Genomic DNA, 22,499 nt, shown 5'->3' on the forward strand with positions numbered 1-22,499 from the left:
GTCCTATAGATGTTCTTCGAATGGCAGATTATTCTCACATAACCCGCGCTTAACGGAACTTGATAGTAAAAAGAAAAAAAAAATGGCAAGGAAGGAAATACGAGATACGTGAATCGTACGGCGCAGTTTGATCTACTTTGCGTCACTGGGGGCAATCTGAAAACCTGTTTTGTGCGCGCATAGGTAAACCTTCGCTTGCGTCTCCTCACTACTTCTGTATTCCGTTGCTTTCGAGCTAAAATTAATTATATTCTCAGCACAACTGATGAAACGCCTAGAGAGCAGCGATAGCCTGTGCCTTATGTATGAGGATGCCAAGGTCAGGATGTATCACTGCCCCCCCCTCCCCCTTCTCGCTACAGTTATGTGTGGGTCACCATCTCCTTCTGCCCCACCTTAAGCAAGGAGGATAGAATGCTGCGGAATGCGTTTCTAACCGCTTTTGTAAAACATGCGTAAACTTCGACATATATCCTCGTTTTCTTGTTCTTTTGTTCCTCTTCAGATTGTGACGGTCAACGCTAGAGGACAGCGAGCGCGAGATTTGGTATAAAAAGGAGACCGAACGCTAGCAAAATCAGCAGTTGGAGCTTCAGCAGCTGAAAAAGACCATGGTAAGGAGAACTAGCTCGTTTCTGCTAAGAGCATTGCACCTCTTCATGAGAGACTGTTAAAGGGACTGCTTAAGCGACCCTTAAGCTGAGAGTGCGATGTAATCTTGTAAGAGAGCCTTCTAAACAACGGCAGCTTTGTCGATCGGGTTGCAATGCTGAAGTACAGCGTTATTATACAGCGGCTCCTCTCAATGAAGCTCAAAGCACTGCCATAGAACTAGTGGTCGCATTGAAGCAGAGTAGATGAAACGTAAGCCCAAAACAAGCAAACGTCGATCGTTCAAGGACGATCAAGGGCGATTAACGTCTTATGGCAGCCAAGATATACGGAATGCAACAGGTCTCTACTTATTGCTGTTTACATAATTATACAGAAGCGATGCAACCCTAACTCTGCGTAACTAAGAAATCAGGAGATGCTGCCCGCAACTAAGGCAGCATCTTGTTCCGGCCCATTTGTGTGATGTTTAAACCTCAACACTGTATTCTTTCTTCAGATCCGTGCCTGCATTGTCCTGGCTCTGGCCACCAGCGCCTTCGCTGGCTACACCGGCGGCTTCGGCTACGGCCTTGGCCTGTCCCACTACGGCCTTGCCCACGGCATCGGCTACTCTGGTCTTGGTCTCGGCTACAGCTACGCCCCAGCCGCCAGCTACGCCGTCGCTGCCCCAGCTGTTGCCCGCACCGTGTCCACCTACCACGCTGCTCCAGCCGTGACCGCCGTTCACGCTGCCCCAGTCGCCACCTACGCTGCTGCCCCAGCTGTGGCCACCACTGTTGCCCACGCCGCTCCAGTCGCCACCTACGCCGCTGCCCCAGCCGTGACCACTGTTGCCCACGCCGCTCCAGTCGCCACCTACGCCGCTGCCCCAGCTGTCGCCACCTACGCTGCTGCCCCAGCTGTGGCTACCACTGTTGCCCACGCCGCCCCAGTCGCCACCTACGCTGCTGCCCCAGCTGTGACCACTGTTGCCCACGCCGCCCCAGTCGCCACCTATGCCGCTGCCCCAGCTGTGCCACTGTTGCCCACGCCGCCCCAGTCGCCACCTACGCCGCTGCCCCAGCTGTGACCACTGTTGCCCACGCCGCTCCAGTCGCCACCTACGCCGCTGCCCCAGCTGTGACCACTGTTGCCCACGCCGCTCCAGTCGCCACCTACGCCGCTGCCCCAGCTGTCGCCACCTACGCCGCTGCTCCAGTCGCCACTGTTGCCCACGCCGCCCCAGCTGTGACCACCACCACCGTCCACCACGCTGCCCCAGTCGCCACCGCTGTTGCTACCCCAGCCATCGCTTCCTACCACGCTGCTCCAGTCTACGGCTACGGCGTTGGCACCCTCGGCTACGGCTCCGGCCACTACGGTTTCGGCCACGGTCTCCTCGGCTACGGCCTGAACTACGGCTATGGTCTCGGCAGCGCCTACGACTACACCGCTCTCCTCCGCAGGAAGAAGTGTAAGTACTTTACACACATTACACTGTGTTCTTTCAAACAGATAGATATTCATGCAAAAGATCAGAGCTTCTGCTCAATGGAAAGAAAAGAAAGTAACGGGCTCATGTTGTTGTGCCATAAGTTAGTCTTCCTTTGCTTCGCCAATATATATTTTTCTGCTTTTCTTACTACGTAAATGTTCAACATTCAACTACTCAAAATGCAACTTTCTGAGGTTCATTTGGTAGCAGCGGTAACACTATGCTGCGTAACCAGGAAATGGCCAAAAATAAGCTAAAAATCACTCACTTGAACGATATTATATTGAGTGTGATACCATGAGAACAGTGTACTAATCAATGTTGTTTTTTTTTTCAGAAATCTCCTTTTTGAAGCAACATAGTCATCATCGAAAGTTAGTTGATTTAACAAATTTAGGCACCGTCTCCTTTTGTACCCTATCATCATGGCACAAGAGAAAGACGAGAATAAACTTAACCAATTCTGAATTTGCACTACTGTCTATCGTCTTTCTTTTATTGCATAACCACTTAGCTATTGCTTCGTTGTTTTACTGCAGCTATAGTGCTTGCTTAAAACAACAATGACACATTTAGATTCTCACTTACACTAAAGCTTAGTTGCTTTAGAACATTGTTGCGGGTATCTATCGAGTTTGCATCAACCCGAAACATCAACCTAATAATGCCATCAAAGGCCCGGTACACCGAAAGGCTTCAGACGCTATTACATTTCGTGGCTAAGAACGAGGATGGCGGGTTCGATTGCCTACTGGATAACGACCATGTGAGTTAAAAAAAACAATTTTCTACATAGATCTCAATAGTATAGCCTTACCGATCGAAACAATTTTAGAGCTCTGTCGGTAATATGCACAGTATGAGAAGGGCAACAGTAAACACGACCGCTCCTTTATTAACCATAGACACGTCAAGTTTTAGGTAAAAGTAAGCAGATGTAAAGATGTAAGGCTTACTATCCTGGTTCGGAAACAACCAATACTCTGTGTCGACAAGACATGGCGTTATCACTAAACAACGCGAACTCTTATATGCTTACGTAAACTCCTTACAATCAGCGGATAAGTTCATGGTAAATGAACAATTAAAAAAACGGTCTCCTGATATATCTGTCGTGACACGGCTTGCGTGGTAGCTCCATAACGATTTCCGCACTATAAAGCGAGTTATACCATCTCGCGTTGGTCATCTGTATATGCGGGGATTAGCTAATGTTCTCATTCCGGTGGATTGATTTCTTTTCCCGTTTTGTCATTGGTTCAGCTACGCTTGGTCTAGGCTATCACCATGATCGACAAATCAAGTGCACTGGAGGTTGAGAAAGGGTGAGCAATACTTTAATGTAACTAAGTGGCATCTACAGTTAGGCTTCTAGAAGCTCGCTCCAGACGTCCTTATTTTATAGTCTAGGGCCTACACGGAGACGGCAGCAACGCAGACCTGCTCAATAAAGTCCGGCTAGTTCTCCAGGATGAGGCAGGTCAAAGCCGCCTCCCAGTGTTCCAATGTGATACTTGTCTGTGGGGGCACTGCCGACTTATGCATAGGCCCAGGCATGTGATACCCGCCAGGGGACATCTATCCATAGAGTTTCCTGCAATATTTACTAGAGCGAACGCGGGCGCTAGTCTCTATGGGAAGCTGCAACGCATGGCGCTTCAGCCAGCATGGGAATGATGGTAGTACACGGATTTGTCTAAGCTTCGTTCTTTCGGCTCCGTGTGGCTTGGAGCGCCTTCGTCGCAAGGCGAAGTTCAGCAAATGTTCAGCAGTTCCACTTAACCAGTTTAACCTTTTTAGGCTCACCGATTCCAATCGGCTGACGAAGTTCACAATCATCCATTCTTTTATCCGAAACAAATGCTAAAACACAAGAAACAAAGCCACAAGTGCGTTCGAAGCCGCAAGCACGAAGACTAGGCAAATTCGTGTACTACCCATCATTTCCATGGTGGCTGAACGATCGCAGCGCCAGAGTTACCTCTAGGTAATTGTAGGAAACTCTATTGCATCTACCCACATACTCGGTAAGATTACTCTTGCTATAAGCATATGGAGGCACAGAGGCTTACACTGGCGTGTCGCCTGCTTTTTAATGAGCTGCGGGTGAGGTGTGGGATACAGCCTCTTGTTACCCATTGTGTGCTCCAGTATGTCGCCGTACCGTAGGAGTACAGGCTCCGAAAAAAAACCACAGAATCAAACTAAGGGAATTGCTGTATGTTACCGGCATTCTACACGGCGCAGATTACAAAAGCAGTACCCAAACAGATGAACAATAAGAACGGAAGAATTCGTGTTTTGAGGTAATATCATTATATTTCCTAAAATACACTTTCGGTCAGACTTGTAGTTGGAGCTAAAACGAAGGCTTCCCTTACGAAGCCTTTCATTACCTTACACTGACTCACTCCAAGCTCACTACAAATATATTAAAATTTAAAAGCCATTTCAGCGTATCTTACTGTCGACATAAATAAGAGCTCCGGACTCCGTTTAACGTATCCGCCCATTCGTCCTTCAATCCTTCATGTTTCACACTTATAGCAGAGATAATTCTCATTAAGTCGTCGTCGAAAAGTCACCTCATCATTCTCAGGTTATAATATTCGTTGGGGTTGTACGGCCCAAAACCACGCTGTGATTATGAGAGACGCTGTAGTGGACGGCTCTGCAAATTTCGACCCCCTGAGGTTCTTCAACGTGCATCTAATTCTAAACAAACGTTCCTCATCACTCTCATGTTAGACCTCGTGTAATGGCGGACAAAGCGAGCCTAAACGCTGAGCAGACTAAATGCGTGATATAATTCAAACAGTCGGCGTATTTCACATGCACATTCGAGAAGTTCTTCACTTCCACAGAGGCAGCTGAACGTTCATGACTCGATACACGTGTGGCACCATGCTGTTTTTTTTTATTTTCTCACCCGACGCTTCATGCATGCCAGTGCCCGATATGCGACGTTCCCGACACACTGGCACACCTAATACTCGAGTGCCCGTGGCGCCACCAAGATGGTGGTGGTGGTGGTGGTAGTGGTTCGTAAGGAAAAGGAAAAAGGCACCTGATTTCTGCAGCCCAATAGGGAGCACGGCGCAGTGCCTTAGGGGGTAGGGGGATGGGGGAGAAAAAGAAGAGAAAAAGAGGAAAAAGAGGAAAGGGGTCAGTGCGCAGCAGGCGCGGCGCGGCAAGGTTGGCGCAGAACTGAGGCTGTAGCGGTTGAGTGCCGCAGCCGAGGTTGTAGTCCGCCGCAGCAGACGGTGCCGGGCTTCCTCAGGAGGATGTCCCGACGGGTAGGGGCGAGTCTACTCGCTCTTGGGGGCACCGGGCCGCGCGCCGATCGCCTGGAGGCAGGTGGCTCGCAGCGGGTGCTCCTCTGGAAGGAATTGTATCACAGCCTGCAGGGCGGCCAGCAGGTTTGTGATGAGGGTGTCCCGCGGGTCCTCTGCAGGCGCAGCGGGTGGGGCAGCAGGCAGGCTCGACCTGGGGGAGCTCGCCGTTGGCAGGAGGGATCGGCGCGGCGCAGGAGAAGGGCGCTGCAGGCCGGGATCCATGGTGTTGCCCTCGAGAAGTTTGTTATTAACCGCAGCAGCATGGAGCGCACATCACGGGACTCCTCACGTACTGCGGCCTTGACCGCCCTTCTCGAGAGCGGCGCTGGAGAGACGGCCATGAACGTGGCCACTCTCCTTTCCTCTTGCCAGCGAGGACAGGTGGGGGTGTCAGCTGCATGGGCCCCGCCGCAGTTGATGCAGCGGGGCTTGCAGCTCTCCGCCTGCAGGTGTTGGCGGCCGCAGCGGATGCACGCTCCCTTGCGCTGACATGCCTCGGCAACGTGGCCGAAGCGGCCGCACTGCTGGCACTGGCGTGGTCGCGGTCTCACGGGTCGCACACGCAACTGCAGGCCAAGCAGCACGACTCGTTCAGGTGGGGGCGGATCGGCGAATCGTAGCTTCACCGAGGCTCCCTCCCTCGTTGCCGAGAGCACTGGGACCGCCGATGTGATGCCCGCGAGCAGCTCCGCGTTCGTCAGGTCACCGTCCACGCCGTAAACGAAGCCGGTGCTGGAGCGACGATCCGCGGGCTCCCTGACAGTGACAGGGACGCCGCCGAGCTCCCTGATAGCGAGGAGCTCCGACAAACACGTCGGCGTCGACGCGTCCGCAGCCACGATGTTTCGGCGGTGGTTGACACGCACCGCCAACACACCGGGCCGCTTAGCGAGCGCCGCCGCGAGTGTCAGGCGTGGCGACCCGCTGAAAGAACCGCCAGGGGCTGAGGGATAACAAGCCCGTAACGACCGCACGCATCAACCTCCTCGCCGAAACGTGGGAGGCCAAGATTTCCGCACGGGACGACCAACGAGGACTCGTCGCCAGGGCCCGGAAGGCGATCGCGGCCAGAGGATTCCTGGACTAAGGGACCCTCCCACCTAGGGTGACCCCGAGCTTACGAGCTCGGGAACACTGTTTCGGCAAATTAAAAGTTTATTTCATCATCACACTCGCTTGCATCCGATGTCGATCTCTTCACTACTCTGTAGCAAAAACAATGAAAGACACTTTGTAATTCGAAGGTGTTTTCGGCGAAAGGCTGTGACCATTCGACTCCGCCGACGGACGCTGCCGCTGGACGCCGCCGCCGCGTTGCGCAACGTACGTTGGAAGGAGCAACGCGCAACTGTTGCTATGAGCCGCTGTGCCCTCACGTGATTGCTGAGAGAGTGTGAGGGGGAGAGGCCACAAACACGGCCGCTACATAAAAAAAACAGGTGCGGCCTGCTGCGTGGCGCCGAAACGGCGTCCGGGGCCTAGTTCTTGCGCCCGCACTGGCGCCACCACACTGGTACAGCTGTTCACGGAGAAGCGCTTCGACAGCCGCGTTTGTACGCCCGAAACTTACTCCAATCAGGCCGTAGATAACGCGTTTTATAGGTGCACATTACACGTTGAATATTGAAGTCGTTATTAGAACTGCCGATTACCCCACATATGTGAAAAGTTTGCCCTAGGAGTACCAGTGTTTTGTAGAGTGGGCCTCAATACTCTCCACGAATGCTGCCCGTTTGACTCACCTGAAATGAAAAGTGTCACTCAATCACTGATCCCGTTAATTGGGAGGCATTCGCCGGCCAGATTCCAAGGGCTGACTTATTGGTCCACCGAAACGCACCACGAAATCACACACAATTTAAACGTAGGTCCTGTGAGTGCGCCAACAAATGCCGGTTGTGGTCCAAAGCAAGAATTAGAAGCAAGAGTTGACAACACAAACAAAATATATTCTCAGTTGAGGCAGTACAAACATCACGCAAACATCCACACTCGGCAGGTATCAATTACAACTCACAACATCGCTTAGTGGTGTTTAAAACAACGGGAACAAACTTACCGTGCTACGAATGCACTCTCATCCATTAGAAACTATCCAAGAACACTTAAAGGCCTTGAATATTCACCAAACGTGTGCAGCCCACAATTCTTCGAACGTTTCTGGAATATTTCTCTTCCAGGAAGCACTCGAACGAACTCCAGCTCTGGTCACCGTCATTCGGCGACACTCTTCTAAACAGTGCTTCCACGGTGTCATCACTAGATCATCCAAGATCGACTGAACGCACTACACGACTCACACGAACAACATAACTTCTTCGCCGACTTCACCATACCGTCCTACCCTCCGTCGTCTCTCGTTGGATCCTTCCCGGTTTCGCGAACACTCCAAGTGATTGTTCGGCTTGTAGCACGTTGCGCAGTGAAAGATATGGGAAAGGGATTCGTCTCGCCGGTTCGTCTGCGGAATCGGTCGGTTCCACTTTGATTTCTTGAATTCTCCCAATCTGCGCGGGTGTCAGGCTGTCGCGACCGCGACGGCGTCTTCGGTGGAGAGGGTAGGGGCTCGCCCTGGGCGCCTTTTGATGTTCGTCTTTTTTTTTTTTTTCGTTGCGCGCACCCATTGGGGGTAACAGGGTAACAGTCGGCGCAGTGGCTTGATGCTGTCGTCAGGATGCGGCGGCGCGCGCGCCTGTTTTAGCGCTCGTTTGGGACAGAAAGAAGTGCTCTGTTAATAATATTACGCTTCCCGACACTGTAGATGGCATGGTAATACGTGGTACTTCACAGTAGCGTCTTTTCACACGTTCGAGTTGCACAGCAGCACACAACAGCTTCGCGTCATCACACCGCTAGAAAAAACCGTCCGCCACACACGCGCGCACCAAAAAACCGTACTCAGGCGCAGGAAACATTAGGCAAGCTGCTCACACGCGCGGTCACACACAAGAAAGATACGAGAAAGCACACGAAAATGCACACGAACACGCATAAATCCTGAGGCGACTACATAGTAACACGAACCGGCGTCTGCCTTGAGGACCGTTCTAGTGGCGCCTTCACCCAAAACAGCTGCCGCTCAGCCGACCCGCGCTCGCCCATTGACGGCGACGCGACGCAGCAGGCCGCACCTGTTTTTTTTTTACGTAGCACTGCACGGGCCGTGATTCTCGGCCCGGGCCCGGCCCGGGCCCGGTACTCGTTCACATTTACCCGCCCGAGCCCGGCCCGGTGACTCAAAGCGAGACCCGGGCCCGGCCCGAACCCGAAAAAAAAATTCGCCTACCCGACCCGGCCCGGCCCGACCACAGATTGGGCCCGACAGGGGCCCGAGCCAATAGGTGGTGTTGCCCGAACATAGAATCGACCGCAAGGCGTTTTAAGTGGCAGACAGAGCCGTCGATGGGGAGAGTCTGGCGAATGGGCGGGGCAGTGACGTCGCGGCGCGGCGATGACGCTGTTCACGTCACCGCCACGCCTCCGCTCCGGCGGCGTCCGCCATATATAGTCTTTCCGCGCGACGGATGCACGGCTGAGGCTATGTACGCGCTGTTCATTCGTGAAATCTAGCGCTCCTAAACAAATTGTGAAAGTGAAATTGTGCAAAAACATTGTTATACAAATTTAATGAAGAATATGGAGTGAATTAGACGTGTCCAAATCATCGTGAAACTGAGTTGTGCACGCAGATTCGAGTCCACGACGTTCTACGATACGCGCTGTGCTTTTAGAGCGCAGCTCTTAGGCGCCTGATCTTGCGTTGTTCGGCATCGCCGTTGGCGTCGTCGGCGTAACCGATAGAGCGAACGAGGACGAAAGACAGCGAACGTGATTCTGTCGATATCACCAGCCACTGGCCTCTAACATCGCTTTCTTCCTCCGTCATACGTGCTCGCCCTTCGGTCGGAGCTCGTGCGCATGCAGGGCTAGTGGGTGCGCTGCTACTGTCTCGCTTGTCGTGACGGGAATGTCGATGACGCCTGCAATGCACAGAGTGGCGTGCGTAGCACTCGAGCACTGGCAGTTTCTGTGGTAATATGTAACGAATGTTCCAATGCGGATAGCCAGAAATTCACAGTTCGCGTTCCTTCAACACAAAGCTGCGCTCAGAATTCGCATGAGGGAGTATCGTGATCATCGGTGACTTTTCGAGCTATGAAGAGCTGTGGGTTTGCGTCTATCTTGTTTTCTTTTAAATGCAAAGCATTTCTTAGCGAACTTCTGCGACTTTGAGCGTATCTATCTGTCTATCTACCTATCTAGCCGCCTACGAATTTGTGCTCTCCTGGCTGTTTCGTTCATGGGGTGTACACCAAAATTGGTATGGCATAATGTGACTGTATGACAAATATAAATGACTGGTCATAACATGAAAATCATGATATGCATGTCATGTACAGCATGATTTACATGCCACAGTCTTGGTGCTCTTGCGGCCGTTTCGTTTATTTGGTATATAACAAAATTGGTATGGCTTGACAAGAGTGTATGGCGAACATAAATAACAGGATTTATTATGAAAATCATGACACGCGTGTCATGTACAGCATGACTTACGTGCCACGCTCATGGTGCGCTGGCGGACGTTTCGCTAGCTTGATATACACCAAAATTGGTATGGCGCGACATGACTATGCGACGCACATAAATAACGGGAGTTAATACGAAAATCATGACACACGTGTCATGTATAAAATGACTTACGTGCCACGCTCATCGTGCGCTGGCGGCCGTTGCGCTAGCTTGATATACACCAAAATTGGTAGTGCGCGACATCACTGTGTGACGAACATAAATAACAGGAATTAATGTGAAAATCATGACACGCGTGTCATGTACAGCATGACTTACGTGCCGCGCTCATGGTGCGATGGCGGCCGTTCCGCCAGATTGATATACACCAAAATTGGTATTGCGTGATGTGACTCTGTGACGAGCATATATAACAGGTGTGATTTTTGGAACACGTCACGTGACAAGTGTTACGTGAGAATCACTGCATACCACGCCGGTAAAGTCTGTGCATGTGTTCTGGCAGCAAAGCAGAAGATAAAGAAGAGGACGGATTGCGTGCCGGTTCATGATGACAATTTTTATTCGCCACTAACGGGGATTCTCCAAGCTTAAACAGCTCTGCTTTTAAAGGAAACAGGGATACCAGCGCACGTAATTATATTAAGGCCACAAAAGCGGGTGTACACAAGCGGCTTGGGGATCTCGAGCCCTAAAATTCCCTCTTAGAGAATTTTAGTGCCGGGATTCCAAAGTGCCTTGCGTATGTAAGCCCCTTACGTTCCTTTGTATAGTCCATGGGTGCGGCTGAGAGTACAAGGGAACGTAAGAGGGTGAATAAGGAAGCGGCTTGGAGTCCCCGGCACTAAACCTCTCTAATAAGAGACAAAAAAAAAACTCACAGGGTCCCTTATGCATTCGCCTAAGACCACTCGAAGGCGAATGCCGTCTTCCTTTTCTTCAGTTGATGTATTGTTCCTCACCCCCCCCCCCCCTCGAAAGCTTTGCGACCTAACACCGTTTTGCACTGCCTCCAAGATCGGAGGCACTGCAATCTTTCTACACCACATGTGGTCATGTGCTGATGTCATGGCGTGAAATCACGTTATTCGACGTCATGATGACGTCGCAATCTTTAGTCGTATGGTCACGTCATTACGTAATGATTCTTGACATCCCTCCTGTTGACGCCGCCGACGCGGGACGCCGACGCTGTGGACGCAGGCGGTCAATTTTCGCGTTTGCTGAGGCATCTAAGGTTTTCGTCAGAGCAGCTGCAGGGCCCCCAGTAGGCGCGTGTTAAATGGAAACAATACCTCGTTCAGCTAATTCTGATAGCGGACATCTTGTTGGTTTACTTTACAAAATCATTTTTCTGCTCAACTTCTTCGCGCTCTATACTTCCTAATCACGAAATTTAATCGAGCACATAAGGGCCCCTTGCTATAGTGGAAGAGCTTCCTGCACGAGCACAGACATCGTGCATGACTAAAAAGCGCAAGGCACATTCGCTTAGCACAGAGACGCAGATTAATTTACATGCGCGAATTAAACGTGAAACTGGTAGCATGTACACAAGCGGCAACACAGCGGTAAATGACACCACAATCTGACAGCCACAGAAACGCAGACCACATAACGCAGACCACACAACACATGCCAGGTAACCTGCGATATCGAAATAAATCTTCCCCTCACAACATCACGGTAACATCCCAAGCTCGTGCCCAGAACGCGCGATAAATTACGTAAACGCAACACATCACGCTTGACACTTATAGCGTGATCGCTACAAAATTTCAATCTGCCCAAGCGATCGAAACGCGAACCATAAAACTTCTTTTTTTCAGCGTGACAAAATTATTTTTAAAGTTTGTGCACCTGAAAGGGCCCCATTGCACAACAAATAATAAGTTTGTGTTAATGATACGCTGTTTATTATACCAGCAATATTCAAACTAAATACTCAAGTAGGTATCTCGCATTGCACGGAGCAGTCGGTCGGGGTCCATTTGCTGCGTCTGATGTTCCTGATCCAAAGGCGTCGTCGCTTCTTTTCCTTCGGAAGCCTAAAAAGGCGGAAACCCTGCGCGCTGCTGTTTGAACAGCCACCCGCGCGACAGCAGCCCATCGCACGCAACAAATTCACGCTTGAATACGCGCGACTTCGCACAAGAGCTTCGTAACCTACGCGCGCTCCTCAGCGATCGTGTAAGTGCGGCGCGCCGGCGTCTCTCCGTCGCGGCAGCGCCGGACTCCGCGCCGCGCTGTCGCTACGGCCGCCCGCCGCCGCCGGTGAGGAGAGAGGGATTACGTCACGAGAAGAGGGCTGCGCTGGGGCGGAGCTCGGAGAGCGGCGAGATGAAACAATCGCCAAACTCTCCCGAAGGGTATATATGGCTCTGGTGGCAGATATCTACGCATGCTTGGCGCATGCTTCGCTAGCAAGTATACGGTACTTCCTTGTAAAAAGGGGCTGGCTCACCGTGTAAACAGTTGAGCGGGCATACTGGGTACGGTGAACGTTTGTTCGGCAGTGGTATGCTGTACCTAATTTTCTAGGAATACAATAGGGATCATCAAGAGCGTTCTGTAGCAGATATTGCAGGAAGAAAAGTGATTTGCAGCATGAGTCAGGTTTCGATAAAGCGCGCAATAAAAACAGAGGGGACAGAGAACAGAACGACATCTCCACTTGGTTTTTATTGCGCTTTCTATTTAAATTTAAATGGACACGAAAGTGAAACAATGAATCGGCTTAGATTGATAAATTGTACTCTGAGAAATCTAATGTCGTTAGTTTCACAAACACAGATGCATTAATAAAGGAGAAAATTAAGGTGAAGGTTTCATTTTTAAATTTCGCGCCAAATTCTCCACGCGTGACAACACGGATTTCAAAGCGCATTTTTCGTAATTTGGCGATTTTGGTTTGTCGAAATTTCCTGAAGCTTCGTATGTTAAGTCTATGACCCCCTCGGAAGACAATGCACTTCATTTTTACCCATTAGGAACTGAGTGGGACCTAGCAGACGCCATCAAAATCTATGACGCGTTTGATGCGGGAATTAAAAGGTGGCGTCACCAGCCGTAATTTCTTTTTGCGCGTTTCCTCGCTTCCCATGCGTCTTCTCACGGCAGACTTGGTGATTTTGGAATTCTGAAAGAGTGATTTACTAATACGACAAAAATCGTTTTCCCCTTTAGTGTCCATTTAAAGCATGCTGTAACGACAAAGCCAACCGTGCACATTTCTGGATATGTAACACCTATCTTCATCACAGTAGCACCTTGCCATATCAAGAGAAATAGAGGAAAAAACAAAAACAAATTTATTACATTAGTTGTAAATACACTAACCTAGATAAAAATTACAACGAACCGCGCGCACCACGTGCACTTCGGAAATACGTATAAGAAGCCGAATGAAAAAAAAAGAAATTATTTGTCATAGCATTTTTTTTTCATATATCACACCATTGTTATTTTATACAGTCCATGTTTTTGTGGCACAGTGTATAGCCTTCATTTGTTCGCATGTTATTGTACAAAAAATAAAACTATAAAGCGATTCCACAATAAGCACACCGTGCGCCGTTGCATCACATGTCCTGACTTCAGATCAAGGAGGTGACCCCCCCCCCCCCCCGCAAAAATTTCTGGCTACGCTCCTGTTCTCGACGCTTGCTCATTGGATGCATCTGATTCGAAGTAACGGGACAAAACCCGGCATAGAATTCGTCATTTTATTTTTCAAGCCAGATATTTCGTCATGGTAATATACTTTGCCTTTAAAAATGAATATACATGTTTAATGGAAACACGCAAAAGAAAGTGCGGGTGCCGACGCCACCTTGAAAATCGTACAAAAACCGTGACTTCATAGATTCTGACGGCGTCTACTGGGATCTACGTAGTTCCTAATTGGTAAAAATTAAGTACATTGACCTCTGAGATGGCCATAGACTTAACATACCAAGTTTCAAGAGGTTTCATTGACCAATGTCCTCAAAATACGACAAATACAGTTTGAAACCCGTGACGTTACGCACGGAGATTTCGGCGCGTAATATAAAAATGAAACTCTGCCCTTGATTTTCACCTTATGATGGTGAAATTAACTACATTCGAGTTCTCAAAGTACACTTTATCAGTCTTAACCGATTCATAGTATTACTTTAGTGTCCCTTTAAGAACTGAGCAAAGTCCGAGCCCGGCCCGACCCGAGCCCGCCACCTCAAACTCGGGCCCGGCCCTAAGCCCGGAGCTTCAGACCCGAGCCCGGCCCGGGCCCGCCATGATAACTTCTTTACCCGGCCCGGCCCGGCCCACGGGCCGGGCCGGGCCCGGGTTTTCGGGTAGGCCCGAGCCCGTGCAGTGCTCTAGCTGTGGCCTCTCCCCCTCACACCCTCTCAGCAATCACGTGATTGCACAGCGGCGCATAGCAACAGTTGCGCGTTGCAGAACTCTTGAGCAACGCGGCGGCGGTATCCAGCGGCGGCGTCCATCCGTCAACAACGCACAACAGTCGCGCGTTGCTCCTTCCAACGTACGTTGCGCAACAGTTGCGCAGCGCGGCGGCGTCCGTCGGCGGAATCGCATGGCCACAGGCTTTCGCCGAACAAACTTTCAAATTTACAAAGTGTCCTTCAAATTTTTTTGTTCGTGAATACTTCACTTGACGCCTCCTTTTTTGTTTATATATGAAAAGCATGGGAAAGTAGGCTACGTTAGAGCCGCCTGTCCCATAACCATCATAGGAGTATTGAAGAAACATCGCAAGGACATCCTCCAACCTTCCTATGAACGTGACGCATGCTTCTTCAGCAATCGATTCCGCACCGACCTTCATTTGAAATTCAGCAGCGTAAAACTTTCGGCTCACTGCCCAATGAAGGCGAATCTAGGCAGCGATCTGCACGTGCAAAACGGTGACTGTAGCGCATTAACCGAAGAATATCGTATGCGAGAATAAATTTTAAGAATATACCACTGTCCAGGGTTTTGTGCAGGTAGTGCCGTACATGGTGGTCATTCTTGCATCTCAATTGCATTTCGTGCTGCTAATCGCAAGCCTCACACAGGTCGGAACGTGTTCGCCATTAACTTTCGTGAAGCATGGCAGCCAATGCGATAACATGAGACAGGCGTTGTACTATAGATGTTCTTCAAATGGCAGATTATTCTCACATAACCCGCGCTTAAATGACCTCAATAGTAAAAAGAAAAAAATATCGCAAGGAAGGAACGACGAGGTACAAGAATCGTACGGCGCGGTTTGATCTACTCTGCGCCACTGGGGGCAATCTGAAAACCTGTTTTGCGCGCACATCGGTAAACCTTCGCTTGCGTCTCCTCACTACTTTTGTATTCCGTTGCTTTCGAACTAAAATTAATTATATTCTCAGCACAAATGAGGATACGCGGAGAGAGCAGCGATAGCCCGTGCCTCCTGTATGAGGATGCCAAGGCCTGGATGTGGCACTGAAGTCCCTCCTCCCTCTCGCTACAGTTATGTGTGGGTCACCATCTCCTTCTGCCCCACCTTAAGCGAGGAGGATAGAATGTTGCGGATTCCGTTTCTAACCGCTTTTGTAAAACATGAGTAAACTGCGACATATATCCTCGTTTTCTTGTTCTTTTGTTCCTCTTCAGTTTGTGACGGTCAACGCGAGAGGGCGGCGAGCGCGAGATTCGGTATAAAAAGGAGACCGAACGATGGCAAAATCAGCAGTTGGAGCTTCAGCAGCTGAAAAAGACCATGGTAAGGAGAACCAGCTCGTTTCTACTAAGAGTCTTGCACCTCTTCATGAGAGAATCTTAAAGGGGCTTTGCTAACAGCGAACCTGAAGCTGAAAGTGCGATGTAATATCTTGTAAGAGAGCCTTCTGAACAACCGCAGCTTTGTCGATCGGGTCGCAATGCTGAAGTACAGCTTTATTATACAGATGCTCCTCTCAATGAAGCTCAAAGCACTGCCACTAGCGGTTGCATTGAAGCAGTGTAGGAGAAAAGCAAGCCCAAAGGAAGCAAATGTCGATCGTTCAAGAACCGATCAAGGGCGATTAACGTCTTATGGCAGCCAAAATATACGGAATGCAATAGGTCTCTACGTGTCGACGTTTACATAAATATACAGAAGCGATGCCACATTGACTCTGCATAACTAAGAATTCAGGAGATGTTGCCCACATTCACTTGGGATTGCCAAGTGAATCACTTAGTTAGTAAATTATCTAGAGCAATAGGTACTATGCGTCGCCATTGTAACTATCTTCCTACATCCATTAATATGATGTTATATAATTCAATGTTTCTTTCCCTAGTTCAATACGGAATTCTAGTCTGGGGGACGACTTCAGCTGAGAACATTCGCAAGCTGACGGTATTACAAAAAAGAGCAATACGCCTTGTCTCCAGGGTGCCATATCTTGGCATAGTGCTCCTTTGTTTACAAAGCTTAGAACTATAAAAATTGAATCTTTGTACACATATAGGCTTTGCCGCATGTATAGAATGGAAAAAAGTAAGAATGATAACGCTTTAACAAAATTGGCATCCTTACAGCAACATAATTCTTTTTATAAATTTCGTTATTTAGAACCTTGGATCGTTAACAAAAACAGAACTAAATACGGTGACCAAATGCTACAGTTTTGTTTACCTGCTGCTCTAAATCAATTAAGGCAGTATCTAGTTCCGGTCCATGAGTGTGATGTTTAAACCTCAACATTGTATTCTTTCTCCAGATCCGTGCCTGCATTGTCCTGGCTCTGGCCACCAGCGCCTTCGCTGGCTACACCGGCGGCTTCGGCTACGGCCTTGGCCTGTCCCACTACGGCCTTGCCCACGGCATCGGCTACTCTGGTCTTGGTCTCGGCTACAGCTACGCCCCAGCCGCCAGCTACGCCGTCGCTGCCCCAGCTGTTGCCCGCACCGTGTCCACCTACCACGCTGCTCCAGCCGTGACCGCCGTTCACGCTGCCCCAGTAGCCACCTACGCTGCTGCCCCAGCTGTGGCCACCACTGTTGCCCACGCCGCTCCAGTCGCCACCTACACCGCTGCTCCAGCCGTGACCACTGTTGCCCACGCCGCTCCAGTCGCCACCTACGCCGCTGCCCCAGCTGTCGCCACCTACGCTGCTGCCCCAGCTGTGGCTACCACTGTTGCCCACGCCGCCCCAGTCGCCACCTACGCTGCTGCCCCAGCTGTGACCACTGTTGCCCACGCCGCCCCAGTCGCCACCTATGCCGCTGCCCCAGCTGTGACCACTGTTGCCCACGCCGCCCCAGTCGCCACCTACGCCGCTGCCCCAGCTGTGACCACTGTTGCCCACGCCGCTCCAGTCGCCACCTACGCCGCTGCCCCAGCTGTGACCACTGTTGCCCACGCCGCTCCAGTCGCCACCTACGCCGCTGCCCCAGCTGTGACCACTGTTGCCCACGCCGCTCCAGTCGCCACCTACGCCGTTGCCCCAGCTGTCGCCACCTACGCCGCTGCTCCAGTCGCCACTGTTGCCCACGCCGCCCCAGCTGTGACCACCACCACCGTCCACCACGCTGCCCCAGTCGCCACCGCTGTTGCTACCCCAGCCATCGCTTCATACCACGCCGCTCCAGTCTACGGCTACGGTGTTGGCACCCTCGGCTATGGCGCCGGCCACTACGGTTTTGGCCACGGTCTCCTCGGCTACGGCCTGAATTACGGCTATGGTCTCGGCAGCGCCTACGACTACACCGCTCTCCTCCGCAGGAAGAAGTGTAAGTACTTTACACACATTACACTGTGTTCCTTCAAACAGATGGATATTCATGCAAAAGATCAGAGCTTCTGCTCAATGGAAAGAAAAGAAAGTAACGGGCTCATGTTGTTGTGCGATAAGTTAGTCTTTCTTTGCTTCGCCAAATATATATTTTCTGCTTTTCTTACTACGTAAAATGTTCAACATTCAACTACTCAAAATGCAACTTTCTGAGGTTCATTTGGTAGCAGCGGTAACACTATGCTGCGTAACCAGGAAATGGCCAAAAATAAGCTAAAAATCAGTCACTTGAACGATATTATATTGAGTGTGATACCACGAGAAGAGTGTACTAATCCACGTTGTTTTGTTTCTTTCCAGAAATCTCCTTTTTTGGAAGCAACATAGTCATCATCGAAAGTTAGTTGATTTAACAAATTTAGGCACCGTCTGCTTTTGTACCCTATCATCATGGCACAAGAGAAAGACGAGAATAAATTTAACCAATTTTGAATTTGCACTACTGTCTACCGTCTTTCTTTTATTGGCATAACCACTTAGCTATAGTTTCGTTGCTTTACTGTAGCTACAGTGGTTGCTTAAAACCAGTGTTGGCGGTAATGCGTGAGAAGTAACGGTGTTACCGGTAACGCGTTACTTTTTCAGTAACTTGCTGACGTATTAGGTACTGTTTCGGAACTTTAACGGGTAACGTACTTTCGTTACCATTTTTAGGTAACGTGAGGTCTCACGTTACTCGTTAATTTTCATTCCAATTATCGTCGCAGTCTTACACAAATGTAATTCGTCTTGTAAGAGCGCCTTTCTCCGAGCTCAACCCGACGTTATATTGTGTCTCTCTCTTTTTGTCCGCACTCTCATTTTCCTTCACTTATTTTGTCGCTGTGGCAGACTGCTGTCGGCTCACCAAGAGTTGACAAAGCGAACCCGCACGGGGTCCTTTTTTGTGCGAGGGAAATTGCAATGGGGAGCAAATTGCCGAAATTATTAAAGGGATCTGCTATTACTATCGAGTTTCAGTTTGTCGTTGATTGGCTACCGTATTTCAAGTTGTCGCTTGATTGTCGGTGAAGTGAAGCGAAATGCAGTCCTCGTAACTGTCAAAAGTGAGCTCTCGAGATTTTCTTGGCTTATGGACATCAAAGCTCGTTGTGAGCTCCAACACAACGGAGGATGACTTCTTCGGAAATGCCTTCTCGACATCATCCCCATCTGAAGACGAGAGACTGTCTCAGTACCTTTGGTTCCGCATGACATTGCGTTGAGCGTGCTCAAGGAAAACTTTCCGCGCGTTCACCAGCTCTTGTGACAGTGATTACACGCGTACCATATAGCGCGTCCGTCGAACTCCTATTTAGCTTAGGTGCGGACGTATTCGCTAAGAAGCGAGTAAAGCTGTCCGGTGACAGCTGTGAAATGCAGCTGTTGCTTACATTCAGCACTTAGTAGTTACATTAGGAAGTTTACCCTGCAATATTTGTTCATAAATTCAGAATTCAAAATTAGTTTCACTTCTTGCTTTCTGGAACTGCGACTACGTTTCTGGTTATTGAATTCGGGCGAGCGAAGCTAACGCTGAACGACTTCACATACACAGACGCCATATTTGCGGTAATAATACAAGGTAAGTTGAAAAACAAAAATGTCCACGCGCGCGAATACTTCTCCCTAGAGTTATGCCACTTAAGCATTTCTTTACTGTTAAAAAATTTGCGCATTTATTTTGTAAGTAAAAGCACACCGTCATAATTACTGCAGAGTTGTTCAATGACGTTGCCTTTGCGGAGAACGTTGACCACGAAATCGATCACTTTTACTTTATTGTCCCACTGCGAAAAAATGGCTTAACCATGTGCCACAGAGTCAGAAGCCAATATTAATGAGAACTAACAGACAATAATGACAAGGAAAACATAGGAGGTGTTATTTGTAGTAATCAAGATATAAATGTGAAGAAAGTAAAGTGGACGAGGATAACCTGCCGCCGGCAGGTTATCTTTTCGTCCACTTGCTTTTCTTGGCATTATTGTCCATGCTTTCTTTGGTATTATTGTCTGTTAGTTCACATTAATATTGTGTCTAACAAAGAAAAACGAGCCCCAAGAGTCACCTTCTTTCCTTCATTCATAGCAAGGGTCTCGTTCTGGCAGACTTGATGCCTTCAGGTAGTATGCGAGGGATTTTAACGCGACAGCGTTAAAGAGCTCGTATCGCAGAAATTCCGTCGTCGGTGTCGGCACCGTTGGTTGTGAGCGAAAAATCATCATCTTGTCCGTGACCGAAAAATCGAAAAAGCTGCAAATAAAATTAATAAAAATGTTGGGTCCGAGTGAGAATCGAACCCAGGCCGTCTGCGTGTCAGGCAGGTGTTCTACCACACAGCCACGCCTCTGCTTAGAGCTGCGCTGAAAGTAACTTTCACGCTTCCCAAAAATACGCGTCCTGTATACAGGTGTCACAGTACGAGATGTAATATCGCAGTAATATTGCGTGGTACAAGCGTACATTGCCATCGGGCATCACACCATGTCAATATCATAACGACTTGGTGGTTTAAAGACAGCCATCCATTACAGAAGGCACACGCATTACTGCGCGTATTACCTTAAGACCACGTAGTGGGTGCATCGCAACTTCGAAAACGTTTCTCGCGCATAATTGCCCCTGGTTTAAGGCATGCTACCCATTACATGAGGCACACACCTTAGTGCGCGCATTCTGTTAAACACTCGTAGTGTTCAAAGTGCGCACTAGGGGCAGGATATCGCTATCGCGTTTTGGTCAGCTGCCAGCTAGTAAAAAGATTACGCGCTACGTGACGCTAACAGACAGAAAAAGAGTGTTCCACACTCGCCGCCATGGCTGCGATGGGTGCTGACTAACACCCCTAGCTTTAAAATACACATATATACCCCGTAAAGTGGACGGGGGGATGACCGCCGCCGTAGCTCAGTGGTAGAGCATCGGACGTGTTATTAGAAGGTCGCAGGTTCGGCCCCTGCCGGCGGCAGGTTATCTTTTAGTTCACTTTACTTTCTTCGCATTTATATCTTAATTACTACAAATAACACCTCACACGCTTTCCTTGGCATTATTGTCTGTTAGTTCTCATTAATATTGCGTCTAACAAAGAAAAAGGAGCCCTTAAAAGTCATCTTCTTTCCTAGAGTCAGAAGCCGTCACATGTAACTATACAGGCAACTTTAGGCAGTACTGCCAATGTACAGCGGCATTTGTGCAAGTCATTCTCGATGTTGTTGTTTCGGCTAGAACTTTTATGTGAAATATAAATATGAGCTTTATAAAGTTGCTATTGTACGTTCCGGCTGCGAAGGTGCGCTGAGTACGATTTCTGACCATGGAGTAACGGCAGAAGCAACGTCCGTAACTTTTTTTTCAGAAACGGTAACGCGTTAACTTTTTTTATGGGTAACGTAGGGCGGGAACACGCTCCTTTTTCTTTAGCGTAACGAGTAACGTACTTGGTTACTTTTTTTCGTTTCGATAACGCATACAACGCTGCTTAAAACGACAATGACACATTTGAATTCTCGCTTTAACTAAAGCTGAGTTGCTCTAGAACATTGTTGCGGGTATCTCTCGAGTTTGCATCAACCCGTAACATCAACCTAATATTGCCATCAAAAGCCTGGTACATCCAAAGGTTTCAGACGTTATGACATTTCTTGGCTAAGAACGAGGATGGCGGGTTCGATTACCTACTGGACATCGACGATGTGAGTTTAAAAAAAACGATTTGCTACTTGGACCTCAACAGTAGAGCCTTACAGATCGAAACAATTTTGTAGCTCTGTCGGTATATGCATAGTATGAGAAGGGTAACAGTAAACACGACCGCTCCTTAATATTAACCATAGACACGCCAAGTTTTAGTTAAAAGTAAGCAGACGTAAAGATGTAAGGCTTAGTATCCTGATTCAGAAACAACCAATACTCTGTGTCGACAAGACATTGCGTTATCACTGAACAACGCGAACTCTTACATGCTTACGTAAATTCCTTACAGTCAACGGATAAGTTCATTGTCAATGAACAATTATAAAAGCGGTCTCCTGATATATCTCTCGTGACACGGCTTTCGTGGCAGCTCCATAATGATTTCTGCACTAAAAGCGAGTTCCACCTTCTCGCGTTGTTCATCTGTATGGGCGGGGATTAGCTAATGTTCTCATTCCGATGGTTTGATTCCTTTTCGCGTTTTGTCATTGGTTCAGCTACGTTTGTCCTACGCTATCACCATGATCGACCAATCAAGAGCGATGCAGGATAAGGAAGGGTGAGCAAAACTTTAATATAACTCAAAGTGGCTTCTAGAGTTAGATTGAAGTGTCGAGTTGGGCTTGTTGGTACGTAATTCTGCCATACTGCAGCGCAAAAAACACACAACGGACGGAACACGAACGACGAAGAGGAGCGCTATCAGCGCTCGTCTTCGTCGCCTGATATAATATAAGGCCTGATATAATCCATATAGTCGGCGGTAACCACTACGGTAACCACTACGCCACGAAACGCAGTTCCTCCACGTAGCTAACGTCGAGCGTTATTCGCAATGCCCATGAACTATAGGTGGCGCGCCGTGCTTTTCAAGATGGCGCCAGGAGGAGGGTCAACCCGCTTGTTAGCATACGAACAGATAGGACGTGCGGACGTACGGCCTGTAACCGACGCTGGGCTTAAGCCATGCTATAGGAACAGACGAACCGAGACACGAGAGACTACACGACGCTGCGGCACCTGGAGCGTCTCAGATGCAAGTGCCGGTTTATTATTAGAGCA

The 22,499-nt window shown here is 49.2% G+C and overlaps 1 protein-coding gene, 2 long non-coding RNA genes and 1 other non-coding gene across 40 annotated transcripts in view; 2 read left to right on the top strand and 2 right to left on the bottom strand.

Annotated features, from left to right (window-relative positions):
• The window catches only part of LOC119393937 (uncharacterized), a 635,915-nt gene extending 617,669 nt beyond the window's left edge, over positions 1-18,246 (top strand). For 19 of the 37 annotated variants that reach the window (XM_049415530.1, XM_049415536.1, XM_049415537.1 and 16 more), the window contains 5 exons: positions 1,360-1,608; positions 1,662-1,796; positions 16,934-17,344; positions 17,426-17,697; positions 18,060-18,246. In XM_049415530.1, coding sequence (XP_049271487.1) covers positions 1,360-1,608; positions 1,662-1,796; positions 16,934-17,344; positions 17,426-17,697; positions 18,060-18,231 — 1,239 coding nt within the window. In that variant the 3' untranslated portion in view covers positions 18,232-18,246. The remainder of the gene's footprint in view (positions 1-1,359; positions 1,609-1,661; positions 1,797-16,933; positions 17,345-17,425; positions 17,698-18,059) is intronic. The other 18 variants (XM_049415546.1, XM_049415538.1, XM_049415552.1 and 15 more) reach the window with 18 other exon arrangements.
• LOC125758430 (uncharacterized) lies at positions 1,311-17,447 on the bottom strand. Its single transcript, XR_007416059.1, has 3 exons — positions 17,426-17,447; positions 17,072-17,182; positions 1,311-1,359 (listed from the first exon to the last, which is right to left on the bottom strand). It is a non-coding gene; the product is annotated as an uncharacterized LOC125758430 (long non-coding RNA).
• Positions 16,771-17,072, bottom strand: LOC125758432 (uncharacterized). Its single transcript, XR_007416061.1, has 3 exons — positions 17,045-17,072; positions 16,934-16,990; positions 16,771-16,882 (listed from the first exon to the last, which is right to left on the bottom strand). It is a non-coding gene; the product is annotated as an uncharacterized LOC125758432 (long non-coding RNA).
• A 2,391-nt stretch (positions 18,247-20,637) lies between the features above and the next one.
• Positions 20,638-20,709, top strand: Trnat-ugu (transfer RNA threonine (anticodon UGU)). Its single transcript has one exon. It is a non-coding gene; the product is annotated as a tRNA-Thr (tRNA).
• The last annotated feature ends 1,790 nt before the right edge of the window (positions 20,710-22,499 follow it).

This window comes from Rhipicephalus sanguineus, chromosome 5 (assembly GCF_013339695.2).
Source record: "Rhipicephalus sanguineus isolate Rsan-2018 chromosome 5, BIME_Rsan_1.4, whole genome shotgun sequence".
Taxonomy (NCBI): Eukaryota; Metazoa; Arthropoda; class Arachnida; order Ixodida; family Ixodidae; genus Rhipicephalus; species Rhipicephalus sanguineus.